Raw genomic sequence first — 15279 nt, 5'->3', positions numbered from 1 at the left:
CTTTACTGTTCTGTCTGTAGTGATAAGATAAGCTGCTGTAAAGTTATCTGTACAGTGTTACAGCGACATGTGACACCAGTAGATATAGGGGACAATAGCACATTCAGTAGATAGAGGGTACAATTTCACATTCATCCAAAAGGGACAGAGTCTGTCTATTGTCATCTTTATCCATGAGAACAGCCCAGCCAATATATCGGCCCCCATAACAATGTACAAAAAGTATAAAAAAAATAGAAACAGATTAGAATGAAAGAACAAGTTTTGGTATCTAATTCTAATTAGTAAAAGAAAATTTAGGTGACACATTCCCTTTAAATTATATTTATTACTTGATCCCCCGATTGAGTGTGGCTGAGAAAGTTGGTATGTTCACACTGAGGAACAGGTGAGGAAAGTTGCCTATTCAGCTCTGGGGGAATTCGAGCCCCATTGACTTCTATAGGATTTCTCTGGCGGAATCTGCCCAAAGATTATACATGTCATACATGTCCGGAAAGCGGATCCACTGCGGAAAATTCTGTGTGAAGTTCCGCTTTGTGAACAACAGAGCAGAAATCCAATTGAATACAATGGAACATTGCGCTTTTCATATTTTATGGGCGGAATTTCAGGTGGAATCCACAGGAAATTAAGCACGGATTCAGCTTTAAATTTCCTGCCAATTCCTCAGTGTGAACATACCCTGTGGGTGGAATATGTAGCAATGCTGCTTCTCAGCCAGTCATTTCCCTGCTCTCTCCGGCAGAAAAGGGTCTAAGCCTAAGCTTTACCACTTTGGAGGGAATCATTGAAGTTCCCACATAGGTGGTGTTCAGTTCCGTCCACCATTAGCCCACCAGGGTGCGATATGTCAGCAGGGCAGCATACAGATAATGTTGCGGGTCAGTATTGGTGTCTCCCTAAGCCATATTAGGATAAAGCAAATGAGGACATCTGTATTGCATGTAATATTATTCCGACACGTACGTCCAACACGACTTGTTCCTCCATGTTCCATTTGTATAAGTGTGTCCTTCTTATTTATTAAGAGTCTCTATGGTTTACACCGTTTATGTGATGTCTTTTTGTATTTAACATTTCGGTGGGATTTGTGGGATGACCCAGCAAATAAAGATGTTACAACATAACTTCTGGTGGCTTTTATTGATTTCCAGCATGCATGCTATCATGTGCACTGCAGATTTGCTTCATGCGTTGTACGGTCAGGTTCACACATCACAGTTTACGTGCGTTACAGTTATCACTTTGTATTCTTTTTTAAATACTACATGAATAGTTCCTATAGAGGGGAGAAGGATAAAGTTTTGCATGAAAACCTTCATCGCTCTTTCTCTCTCCTCAGGGATCCATTTCTACTACTACTGTCATGGGAGGAATAGTTTGCACCCCATTTGTGGTTGTCACAGCCCCCCTCACCCACAGCACAAGACACTGTATTGCAGTCTTTTTTTATTTTTGCCTCTGCTAAATATACATGTTGGCAGCTACAGCTGGGTGGATGTCCCCTCCAAAAATTTCCCCATATCCTTATGCCACATATTGGTGCATACATAAGGGGGGGAGGGGAACCTTGGGTCTTCTGTACATAGGGTAAGTAAATATACAAGCAGCCTCTCTACAGTCTATACAATCTCTGCCCCCTGTCTACACCTCAATACTCCATTTAGCTGGCTGCGGCCTCTCCGCCCCCTGCCTCCTCCCCAGTACTGGCCTTAAAGAGGGCCTTGGTTTTCTCCAGGCCGCTATTGAAGGTCTCCCCTACACCTTTCTCCAGAATAAATCCTTCCGAATCTGTCTCCACATCCTCCACACCAGTAATCTTATCCATGGATGTCTGGAGGAGACGCAGGCTTGCTAGCACAGATGCCTGAAAAGAGAGAGGATTCATAGGTCTGTTACACAAGGTACAATGGCTCCGATTTACTAATGCAAATTAAATTTTTGAAGAAAAAAAATAAATTGGCTTATGTGACTTTACGCTGTCTCAGAATTAGACCATTTTAGTAAATATGGTCCTTTCTATACGATAATGCTTAAAGGGGTATTCCACTCAAACCTAACTTTTGATATGTTGCTGCCCATGGTGAGACTAACAATTATTACAGTTATCTGTTCAGTCTCCTTCCCCCAGTTCTGAGCTGCTGCTTGCTGCTGAAGACACAAAAATCTGTGTGTGAGCAGCTTTTCTCTCTCTCTCCCCCCCCCCCCCCCTTCTGAGACGACTGAAGTAAATAAGTCCCTGGCAAGCTTTCTCTGCAACATTGTAGCTTCCTTGTAATGCTGGGGGGGGGGGGGGGGGGTAATATGAGAGCAATTTGCTAATGAACTCCATCCCAGCATTAGAACTAAGCTTCAGCGTTGCAGATATAGCCAATCAGCTGTCTCAGAAGGGAGGAGGGGGAGACAGAGAGAAATGCTCACAAACAGTTTTTTGTGTTTTTAGCAGGCAGCAGCAGCACAGAACTGGGGGAAGGAGACAGAATAGATAATAAGTATGGAATGAATTGTTGTTCTCACCATGGGCAGCAACATATCAAAATTTATATTTGAATATGAGCCAAATTACAACATCCCAATCATACAGTTGTAAGAGCAATAATAAGTAATAAGCAAAAAGTCCTATTTCCAACTTTCAGGGTTGGAACACACCAGCATTTGACTTAAGTATCTCTGTACTATCTTCTTATAACCAATAAAGCTAAAGTGTTGCAACTTGTATGGCTGCATATGTAAGAGAACGGCCAAATGGAGAAATTCTCCTATCATTCATTAGATCTTAACAACACGTACTCACAATGCTGCTTGGTGAAAATATGTGTAGTCTGGATGATTGCCACGTATTGTTTTATAAAGTAGAAGCAGAGCTAATACCTAGTTGCGGAAGTCTCCAGGTCACAGGGAGGCTAAGCAGCCTAGGCTTCATTATGGATCCTTTCCTAGATTAAAGCAACACTTCCAATGTACTGTGCAGGGAATGAGGAGCAGAGAACACCAATAAGAGAAGCCCTGTGTCATCATCTGCCCCTTAGGTCCTGTACTAAGCTTAATTCCAGGAAATAATTTTTTTTTCTATCAAATCAACTGGTATCAGAAAGTTATAAATTTGTAATTTACTTCTATTTAAAAATCTCAAGTCTTCCAGTACTTATCAGCTGCTGTATGTCCTGCAGGAAGTGGCAGCTGCCGTTCTCTCTGCTGCCACCTCTGTTTAAGACAGGAACTGTCCAGAGCAGCAGAGGTTTTCTATGGGGATTGCTCTGGACAGTTTCTGTCACGGAAAGAGGTGGCAGCATAGAGCACTGTTACTGGAAAGAATATACCATTTCCTGCAGGGCATACAGCAGATGATAAGTACTGAAAGCTGGAGATTTTTAAATAGAAATAAATTCTATATAGCTTTCTCAAACCAGTTTTATTTGAAAGAAAACAAAATCGCTGGAGTACCCCTTTAAGGCAGTGTAAAATGTTTGCTTAGGGTATTACTTTCATGTGCCTCTCTTCCAGGTTTTGCTGACTTTGCCACAATTGACAATTTCTCTGTGCCATATTATTTAATAAACCCCCACAGTCAAGTGTAATGTTTTAGAGAAACCAGAGCAAGGAGACCCCCCTGTGATCGCTATTGCATAGGATACTAGAAGTGAGTGGGAGCTGAGTTGCAGTAACACAGTCTGGCCACTACACAATGTATGGAGCTGTCCGCTTCCGTTTCTACTTACTGTGTATGCTGCGCCTCTGGCCGCCTGATAGACCCTCGCCAATCCGATATTAATGGCTTATTCCTTAGCCATCAATAACAATAAAAAGTCCCAGAAAACTTTTTCTGCTCTGATTTACACACTATACCTGATAAGTTTTGTTTTGCAGTCAGTTTTTTTTTTTCTCTATCAGATAGAGAAATGTCTCGGACAAAGTCCTAAATAAGCAGGATGTGGTTTGTGTAGACGTTACAATAGGGGGGAGTGATTGCTCAATCCAAGTAAACGTTCTAGCTGCTGAGTATGATCAGAACAATGCACTTCACATGTAACTTCATGTATGATCTCTGTGGTAATTATTATCTAATGCCATCAAAAGCTGAACAATTCTGCTCACAGAGGTTGACATATGGGGAGTTGTTTGGCAGGAACATAACACTAGACAGCTGGTGATCTTTTATAGCTTTCCCTCCCTGTGTAACAAAGCAGTGGCTCTGCACGTTTAAAGGGGTTGTCCAGGATTTAGAAAAAAAAAACATGGCCGCTTTCTTGTCCTTTGTTTGGGTTGGGGTGTGGTATTGCAGCTCATTTCCATTGAAGTGAATAGTTCAGGTGCTGAGATCCCCACTGATCCTTAGAACCAGTGGGGGTCTCAGCGTCTGAACCCGCACCGATGAAAACTTTTGACATGTCAGAAGTTTTCTAAAATAACTGTTAAACTTTAAAGGGGTTGTTCACAAAAAAAAATTCTTTCAAATCAACTGGTGGCAGAAAGTGCCAGAGATTTGTAATTTACTTCTATTTAATCTCAAGTTTTTCAGTACTTATTAGCTGCTGTATGTCCTGCAGAAAGGGGTATTCTTTCCTGTGGGGAGAGCAGGAGAGGTTTTCTATGAGGATTTGCTACCGCTCTAGAAAGTTCCTGACATGGACAGAGGTGGCAGCAGAGAGTACTGTGTCAGGCTTGACAGAATATGCCACTTCCTGCAGGCCATACAGCAGCTGATAAATACTAGAAGACTTAAAGGGGTAGTCCACCAAAAAAAATTTTCTTTCAAATCAACTGCTGCCATGAAGTGCCAGAGATTTGTAATTTACTTCTATTAAAAAATCTCAAGCCTTCCAGTACTTATCAGCTGCTGTATGCCCAACAGGAAGTTGTATTATTTCCAGTCTAGAGAGCAGGAGAGGTTTTCTATGGGGATTTGCTACTGCTCTGGACAGTTCCTGACATGGACAGAGGTGGCAGCAGAGAGCACTGTGTCAGACTGGAAAGAAAACACCACTTCCTGCTGGACACACAGCAGCTGATAAGTACTGGAAGACTTATGATTTTTTAATAGAAGTGAATTACAAATCTCTGGCACTTTATGGCACCAGTTGATTTGAAAGAAAATTTTTTTGGGTGGACTACCCCTTTAAGATTTTTTAATAGAAGTAAATCTCTAGGACTTTTTGACACTAGTTGATTTGAAAGAAAAAATGTTTTGGTAAACTACCCCTTTAAAGTGCTGTTCACAGCTGTATGATGGTTTACAATGCAGTGCTGTATGCTACCAGGACCTGGCCCATAGCATGTGGGCTTCTAGTCAAATCAGCACAGTTTAGGAAGTCACTCTTTTTTTTGTCTTTCAGTATGCTCCTTTGTTAGGGTCCTTTTACACACACAGATATCTGACAGATTTTTTTGAGCCAAAGCCAGGAATAGGTTTGAAAAGAAGAGAAATCTCAGTCTTTCCTTTATGACCTTATCTCTGTTTATAGTCTGTTTCTGGCTTTGGCTTCAAAAACCTGTCAGATAAATCTCTGTGTATATATCCAGTATTTAGTAAAAGAAAATGCCGTAGATATTTCAGTGCAGAACTGACAGCTGACAGGCCGCTCAGTCAACCACAGGCTGGGACCACCGCGGCCAGTGATTGGCTAAGCGGCCTGTCAGCTGAGACAGGCCACTTTAAAACTGGAGCGCGCGGGACCCGGGAAGAAGAAGACCACAAGAGGAGCCCTGCAGCCTGGATAGGTAATGTATATCGTCAGCCGCTGGCCACGTACTGCTATTACATGTAGCGATGCACGGTCGGCGCCTGACAATTATGGGTTCAAACCTATCAACGATCAGCCGCTGGTCATTGTCATCAGCTGATCATTGTATTTATTACACAGAGCGATAAACTGCCAAATCGGGCCGATTATCATTCCGTGAAATAGCACCCTTACAGTGTACCCATCAGCGCAGCGGCAAATTCGTCTCTTCATACGGTCCAGAAGTCCATGGATACGAACACTCCCATTCTGATCTATTATGTATTACAGTCTCATTGTATATTCGTATCTATGACCCAAACTTCCGGATGATAAGAGGAATTGGATGCTGCTCTGGCAGCAGCCGTGCTGACCGGTACACTTAGAAAGATTTGTCCAGGCAAAATGAAAAAATGCTGAGCAGCAGGGGGTGCTGTAAATATAGCAAACAAGTGACACTCGATTGCCCCTGCCCAGCGTTTTTTTCTTTTATTTATTTATTTTGCCTGGACAACCCCTTTTAAGGAGGATTCGTACTTGTTATCGATCCTCTAATGGTGTGTTTACACAGAGAGGTTTATCTGCAGATTTTTGTAGCCAAAGCCAGGAATGGATTAGAAAAGAAGACAAATCTCAGTCTTTCCTTTATGACCTATTCCCTGTTTACAGTCTGTTTCTGGCTTTGGCTTCAATAATCAGATCTCTCTGTGAAACTGCACCCTAATTCATCTGTTTTTTGTTAATCTCTTCACCCTTACTCTCTAACTTTCAGGACTTACAGTTTCAAAGCCCAATATGCTCAGTTCTCAATGGGTAGGGTGCTCAGGTGCACGGCCCATGGACAGTCGTTGCACTGAAGTGGTGTCCATAGAAAGTCAAAGGGTTGCATAATTGCATAATTAAAAAGGTTGAAAAAAGACAAGAGTCCATCAAGTTCAACCTACAGCAACCCTACTGTGCTGCCCCAGAGGAAGGCAAAAACTCTTCTGAGGCAGATGCCAATTGCCCCATCACCGGGAGAAAATTGCTTCCCAACTCCAATGGCAATCACAACAAACCCTGGATTAACATCCTATTACGTGAAAATTACATTATCTGATTTTCTATATATATATTAGATTGATACCTGGTTTACTTTATCATGTGATCTTTTATATAATCAGATACAGTAGCGGATCATAATAGGTCCGTTTCGGGCGGTAGCCACCCAAAAAGATTTATACTTTCAGTGGTGTACTGTCTCCTGGCTACAGTTCTGCCATGATTTGCAAAAAATCGCTGTTTTACCACAATTTTGCACAAATTACAGCATCATGAAAATATCTATCCTGTGCTATGAACACCACACTGGTGCTGCCATAGTTACAGTGGGGTTGGGGGGCCAAGGCTTAGTGAACAGCCAGGGGCCTATGCTAAAGTTAATCCGCCCCTGATCAGATAGCACCACCTTGTTTACGTTATCATCTGATATTGTATATATTCATAGTGACACCTAATTTACTTTATAATGTGATCTTGCATATATTCACATAGCGCCACCTAGTGTACATTATAATGTGATCTTGTATATATTCATATAGCGCCACCTAGTGTACATTATGTGATCTTGTATATATTCATATAGCACCACCTAGTGTACATTATGTGATCTTGTATATATTCATATAGCACCACCTAGTGTACATTATGTGATCTTGTATATATTCATATAGCACCACCTAGTGTACATTATGTGATCTTGTATATATTCATACAGCACCACCTAGTGTACATTATGTGATCTTGTATATATTCATATAGCCCCACCTAGTGTACATTATAATGTGATCTTGTATATATTTATATAGCGCCACCTAGTGTACATTATGTGATCTTGTATATATTCATATAGCGCCACCTAGTGTACATTATAATGTGATCTTGTATATATTTATATAGCGCCACCTCGTGTACATTATGTGATCTTGTATATATTCATATAGCGCCACCTAGTGTACATTATGTGATCTTGTATATATTTATATAGCGCCACCTAGTGTACATTATAATGTGATCTTGTATATATTTATATAGCGCCACCTCGTGTACATTATGTGATCTTGTATATATTCATATAGCACCACCTAGTGTACATTATAATGTGATCTTGTATATATTTATATAGCGCCACCTAGTGTACATTATGTGATCTTGTATATATTCATATAGCACCACCTAGTGTACATTATAATGTGATCTTGTATATATTTATATAGCGCCACCTAGTGTACATTATAATGTGATCTTGTATATATTTATATAGCGCCACCTCGTGTACATTATGTGATCTTGTATATATTCATATAGCACCACCTAGTGTACATTATAATGTGATCTTGTATATATTTATATAGCGCCACCTAGTGTACATTATGTGATCTTGTATATATTCATATAGCACCACCTAGTGTACATTATAATGTGATCTTGTATATATTCATATAGCGCCACCTAGTGTACATTATGTGATCTTGTATATATTCATATAGCGACACCTAGTGTACATTATGTGATCTTGTATATATTCATATAGCGCCACCTCGTGTACATTATGTGATCTTGTATATATTCATATAGTGCCACCTAGTGTACATTATCATGTGATCTTGTATATATTTATATAGCGCCACCTAGTGTACATTATGTGATCTTGTATATATTCATATAGCACCACCTAGTGTACATTATAATGTGATCTTGTATATATTTATATAGCGCCACCTAGTGTACATTATGTGATCTTGTATATATTCATATAGCACCACCTAGTGTACATTATAATGTGATCTTGTATATATTTATATAGCGCCACCTAGTGTACATTATAATGTGATCTTGTATATATTTATATAGCGCCACCTCGTGTACATTATGTGATCTTGTATATATTCATATAGCGCCACCTAGTGTACATTATAATGTGATCTTGTATATATTTATATAGCGCCACCTAGTGTACATTATAATGTGATCTTGTATATATTTATATAGCGCCACCTCGTGTACATTATGTGATCTTGTATATATTCATATAGCACCACCTAGTGTACATTATAATGTGATCTTGTATATATTTATATAGCGCCACCTAGTGTACATTATGTGATCTTGTATATATTCATATAGCACCACCTAGTGTACATTATAATGTGATCTTGTACATATTTATATAGCGCCACCTAGTGTACATTATAATGTGATCTTGTATATATTTATATAGCGCCACCTCGTGTACATTATGTGATCTTGTATATATTTATATAGCGCCACCTAGTGTACATTATGTGATCTTGTATATATTCATATAGCACCACCTAGTGTACATTATAATGTGATCTTGTATATATTCATATAGCGCCACCTAGTGTACATTATGTGATCTTGTATATATTCATATAGCACCACCTAGTGTACATTATAATGTGATCTTGTATATATTTATATAGCGCCACCTAGTGTACATTATAATGTGATCTTGTATATATTTATATAGCGCCACCTCGTGTACATTATGTGATCTTGTATATATTCATATAGCACCACCTAGTGTACATTATGTGATCTTGTATATATTCATATAGCACCACCTAGTGTACATTATAATGTGATCTTGTATATATTTATATAGCGCCACCTAGTGTACATTATGTGATCTTGTATATATTCATATAGCACCACCTAGTGTACATTATAATGTGATCTTGTATATATTTATATAGCGCCACCTAGTGTACATTATAATGTGATCTTGTATATATTTATATAGCGCCACCTCGTGTACATTATGTGATCTTGTATATATTCATATAGCACCACCTAGTGTACATTATAATGTGATCTTGTATATATTTATATAGCGCCACCTAGTGTACATTATGTGATCTTGTATATATTCATATAGCACCACCTAGTGTACATTATAATGTGATCTTGTATATATTCATATAGCGCCACCTAGTGTACATTATGTGATCTTGTATATATTCATATAGCGACACCTAGTGTACATTATGTGATCTTGTATATATTCATATAGCGCCACCTCGTGTACATTATGTGATCTTGTATATATTCATATAGTGCCACCTAGTGTACATTATCATGTGATCTTGTATATATTTATATAGCGCCACCTAGTGTACATTATGTGATCTTGTATATATTCATATAGCACCACCTAGTGTACATTATAATGTGATCTTGTATATATTTATATAGCGCCACCTAGTGTACATTATGTGATCTTGTATATATTCATATAGCACCACCTAGTGTACATTATAATGTGATCTTGTATATATTCATATAGCGCCACCTAGTGTACATTATGTGATCTTGTATATATTCATATAGCGACACCTAGTGTACATTATGTGATCTTGTATATATTCATATAGCGCCACCTCGTGTACATTATGTGATCTTGTATATATTCATATAGTGCCACCTAGTGTACATTATCATGTGATCTTGTATATATTTATATAGCGCCACCTAGTGTACATTATGTGATCTTGTATATATTCATATAGCACCACCTAGTGTACATTATAATGTGATCTTGTATATATTTATATAGCGCCACCTAGTGTACATTATGTGATCTTGTATATATTCATATAGCACCACCTAGTGTACATTATAATGTGATCTTGTATATATTTATATAGCGCCACCTAGTGTACATTATAATGTGATCTTGTATATATTTATATAGCGCCACCTCGTGTACATTATGTGATCTTGTATATATTCATATAGCGCCACCTAGTGTACATTATAATGTGATCTTGTATATATTTATATAGCGCCACCTAGTGTACATTATAATGTGATCTTGTATATATTTATATAGCGCCACCTCGTGTACATTATGTGATCTTGTATATATTCATATAGCACCACCTAGTGTACATTATAATGTGATCTTGTATATATTTATATAGCGCCACCTAGTGTACATTATGTGATCTTGTATATATTCATATAGCACCACCTAGTGTACATTATAATGTGATCTTGTATATATTTATATAGCGCCACCTAGTGTACATTATAATGTGATCTTGTATATATTTATATAGCGCCACCTCGTGTACATTATGTGATCTTGTATATATTCATATAGCACCACCTAGTGTACATTATAATGTGATCTTGTATATATTTATATAGCGCCACCTAGTGTACATTATGTGATCTTGTATATATTCATATAGCACCACCTAGTGTACATTATAATGTGATCTTGTATATATTCATATAGCGCCACCTAGTGTACATTATGTGATCTTGTATATATTCATATAGCGACACCTAGTGTACATTATGTAATCTTGTATATATTCATATAGCGCCACCTCGTGTACATTATGTGATCTTGTTTATATTCATATAGTGTTACCTAGTTTACATTATCAAGTGATCTTGTACATATTCATATAGTGCCACCTAGTGTACATTATCATGTGATCTTGTATATATTCATATAGTGCCACCTAGTGTACATTATAATGTGATCTTGTATATATTTATTGGTTCTGTCTTATGTTGGTCCTCACAAGTTTCTCCTTACCTGGATAAGGAAAAATAAAGTTACTGCCGCCCCATTTGTGGCCATGATTCCCGAATAGTAGCTTAACAAGACTTCCCGGCAGCCCTTCACCCAAATGTTTAGTTCGTCCGTCTGGTAGTTGTAGCTGTAATGGGCTGAGTTATTGGTGATCTGCATTTGGATACAAGGTCTGGGAGAGTTGGGGTTACAGCAGCTAAATGGGACACTGTCCATCAGGTATCGGCCGTCCACGTTGCTCTTAATGCGGCTGCACAATGAAGAAGAGAATGAGGCATTTTATTGGGGAAGAAAAGCATAAAATGAAGCAAATGATGTAAGCGTGTTCAGTTTCTGCTTTGGTTGCTATAGTCTACAAATATTGACCGGTTGCACAATAGGGCCTCTCTGCCAGCATGGTCAGCCATTTTTCCACTTCCTCATTTGCAGACATGGTTAGCGTATTGACATATGTGCATTTCACCTCTAACTTATATTGAAAAAACAGCACTGACTTACATCCCTAATGCTGCCAGACAAAGCAGACCTGGTGTTCCTGGCAACCCGCCCGCCTAATGGAATTAACAGGAAAATGAGGAACCTGAAAATTAGTGTGGTTAGATGTTTCCCAAAAGAGTCAAATATACAGATAACAGATACAGCTACTAAATAGATGGGGGCACTGGGTAAGATGTTTATTGTAGGACTACTTAAAAGGGAATCTGTCGGCTGATAAAAGCTGCAGACACCTTTGAATAGTTGTTATAGTACAAAAGTAAATTGTACCCCTCCAGGAGCTGATGGTTTCGCTGATAAAATTAACTTTTTCTTTCTTAAAGGGGTAGTCCACCCAAATTTTTTTTCTTTCAAATCAACTGGTGCCATAAAGTGCCAGAGATTTGTAATTCACTTCTATTAAAAAATCTTAAGTCTTCCAGTACTTATCAGCTGCTGTGTGTCCAGCAGGAAGTGGTGTTTTCTTTCCTGTCTGACCCAGTGCTCTCTGTTGCCTCCTGTGTCCATGTCAGGAACTGTCCAAAGCAGGAGCAAATCCCCATAGAAAACCTCTCCTGCTCTCCAGACTGGAAATAATACAACTTCCTGTTGGGCATACAGCAGCTGATAAGTACTGGAAGGCTTGAGATTTTTTAATAGAAGTAAATTACAAATCTCTGGCACTTCATGGTAGCAGTTGATTTGAAAGAAAAATTTTTTGGGTGGACTACCCCTTTAATGAAGTGTCAAGAAGGCAGGGCCAAGCAGCTCAAGTGCCACAGACTGACACACCTCCTCACTTCCCCTTTATTGACATATTCTGCCCTGTGCATCGGTCAAAGAGGGGCAGGGAGGTATGGACAAGCAAGAGTTGTACAAAAAAATAAAGTTTTTACCGCTGCTACTCCAACCATTCTTACTTGGAATGATGATTAGGACTGTTCACTTCACCAGAATGGAAATGCAGAGGACTCACCCATGGGCAGTCGGGAGTTGCAACATGGATAAAACAAGACGTATTCCAGCAATCCAATAAAATCCAGTATTTATTGTAGAAAATTCATGTAAAAATTGTTACATACAGAAACGCAGATTCCCTGATAATGCTAGCATTTAGAATTATCAGGGAACCTGCGTTTCTGTATGTAACAATTTTTTACATGAATTTGCTACAGTAAATACTGGATTTTATTGGATTGCTGGAATACATCTTGTTTTATCCAAGCCATAGTTGTGCCAGAGTGTGACACTTAAGCAGCTCAGTCCCGCCTCCTTGACACTGGACTGAGAAATAAATAGGGGATTTTTTTTTACGTTTTGCAACCACCTTCAGATTGTCAGTCCTGTATACAATATACAGTATAGATTGTGAACATTTTCTTTGAGAAGACTACAGGGGAGATTTATTAAACATGGTGTAAAGTGAAAATGGCTCAGTTGCCCCTAGCAACCAATCAGATTCCACCTTTCATTCCTCACAGACTCTTTAGAAAATGAAAGGTGGAATCTGATTGGTTACTAGGGGCAACTGAGCCAGTTTCACTTTACACCATGTTTGATAAATCTCCCCCTATATTCCTAAAAGACCCCTTTTCAATGCAACTTTAGGTGCAGAGACTTGTCATTGTTTTATGTTAAATGGGCTTTATGAACTAAGGATTAGTATGATTTTTTTTAACCAAACAATTAAAAAGACCACTTAAAATTACATTGAAAAGTGGCCTTCTATGGAGGTGGTCCACTAATGTATAATGCATGGAGGACTGAAAACCCATCACCAAAACTATATTTTCCTATATAGGTCCTCCATAGCCTTTGCCCATAGAAATAAGTTGATACGTAAACCCTAAATTCTAGCTTTGATCACTTTTTTATCACCAGAAAAATAAAAAATTTGATTTACTTTTTATAATTTATTCTAATGAAGAATATTCATAATATTCTATAGTCAACGACTCTGCGTATAAGTATAAGCCAAAAAGAATTCTAAAAATACTATATTCAAGGTTCCAGTGGAAAAAAAGTCAGTCATTTTTAGGGAACTTGTAGCCTTAAGACACCACATCATCATATATCTCGCTTTTCTATTGCTGAAAATAGTAAAGGATAATTTTATTGAATTTGTGACTCACTCTTTGACTTCTTTGGAGGAGAAGTCCAGGTAGCGATTACTGATCCACTGCACCTCGAACCAGTCTTTATAGTGGTTGTTCCCGCAGCACTGGAAGTCCATCTGTAACTTGTCCATTGTCCTCTTCTGGTAGCAGCGGCCTGGAGTGTCCGTGTCCTTGTAGAACCTAATCCCATTTCTCAGACCTATCTTCAGAGATTCCTCCAGGCTTCCTCTCAGTATGACACTGAGAAGCAAAGCAGCCACACAAAGCAAACAGCTCAGGAGAGCTACGAAAAAATAAGGTAACAAGAATGGTTTCCAGCGTGGATATTTGGTCATGTCCAGCGAATCTTGACTGATTTTCCCTGCCAACAGACCAAGAATGGCTCCCACAAGTCCAGCTGTTATAACCGTGTTGGGAACAGCATGGGCCACAGTGTTGTCCATCACCTCGTTGTGTATCCATAGTTGCACCTTTAGGAAGACCCCCAATCCAAAGGTCACACACCCTATAAGAACACTGATCCATGAGAGTAGCCATAGAGTTTGAGCTAGTTTTACCCGCTTCTGGAAGGTAAATTTGGTCTTAAAGAGGGCCATCCCGAAAATAGGATCAGGGAAAAGGGGTCAAGGGCCCCTCTGTATTACCCCAAGAGGGGTTGGAATTGGGGGGCTAAGAGAGACAGAGACCCGCAGGTTCCAGTGTCAGACAAGGGAGCAGGGAGAGTCCGAGGTGGAAAGAGAATCGGATTAACTAGTCCATAATCCAGCACTCAGCTGTTTCTACTGACAATCACTTATTAGAGCTCTCCCCTCCTGCCCTGCTGTCTCTTAGTCAACCTTTCACATCTCTTGTCCAGTCAGCGGCCTCTGTATGTTACATATGTCTGTAGGTAATACATTTTCTTAGATTACCAGGTTACCAAGTATGTTTCTTCAGGCTGGGTTCACACTACGTATATTTCAGGCTGTATTTGGTCCTCAAGTCAGGTCCTCATAGCAACCAAAACCAGGAGTGGATTGAAAACACAGAAAGGATCTGATCACACAATGGTGAAATTGAGTGGATGGCCGTCATATAACGGTAAATAACTGCCATTATTTCAATATAACAGCCGTTGTTTTAAAATAACAGCAAAAATTTGCCATTAAATGACAGCCATCCACTCAATTACAACATTATGTGAACAGATCCTTTCTGTGTTTTCAATCCACTCCTGGTTTTGGTTGCTATACAGCCTCACAAATACAGCCTCAAATATACTGTGTGTGAACCCAGCCTTAGGGTGCGTTCACACGTACAGGATCCACAGCAGATTTGATGCTGTTTTCAGTCATTTAGTTACATTGATATCTGC

General features: G+C 39.1%; 1 protein-coding gene across 1 annotated transcript; it reads right to left on the bottom strand.

Moving 5' to 3' along the window:
* Positions 1–1212: 1212 nt before the first annotated feature.
* Positions 1213–14955, bottom strand: ROM1 (retinal outer segment membrane protein 1). The gene is made up of 3 exons (XM_069968225.1): positions 13941–14955; positions 11338–11584; positions 1213–1870 (listed from the first exon to the last, which is right to left on the bottom strand). The coding sequence occupies exons 1-3, from the start codon at positions 14519–14521 to the stop codon at positions 1667–1669; spliced, it is 1032 nt and encodes a 343-aa protein (XP_069824326.1). The 5' UTR covers positions 14522–14955; the 3' UTR covers positions 1213–1666.
* Between the last annotated feature and the right edge of the window lie 324 nt (positions 14956–15279).

Source organism: Dendropsophus ebraccatus, chromosome 4, assembly GCF_027789765.1.
Source record: "Dendropsophus ebraccatus isolate aDenEbr1 chromosome 4, aDenEbr1.pat, whole genome shotgun sequence".
In the NCBI taxonomy this organism is placed as follows: Eukaryota; Metazoa; Chordata; class Amphibia; order Anura; family Hylidae; genus Dendropsophus; species Dendropsophus ebraccatus.
Note: the sequence above shows the minus strand (reverse complement) of the source record. Positions and strands in the feature narration are given on the sequence as shown.

What these genes read in the sequence shown, in the direction of transcription:
- ROM1 (XM_069968225.1), bottom strand. Translation starts at nt 14,521, where the DNA reads ATGGCCCTCTTTAAGACCAAATTTACCTTCCAGAAGCGGGTAAAACTA. An exon ending in TCCTCCAAAGAAGTCAAAGA is followed by an intron (nt 11,585 to 13,940) that starts GTGAGTCACAAA and finishes TTCATTGTGCAG; the next exon opens with CCGCATTAAGAGCAACGTGG. An exon ending in CTTTATTTTTCCTTATCCAG is followed by an intron (nt 1,871 to 11,337) that starts GTAAGGAGAAAC and finishes CTCTCTTTTCAG; the next exon opens with GCATCTGTGCTAGCAAGCCT.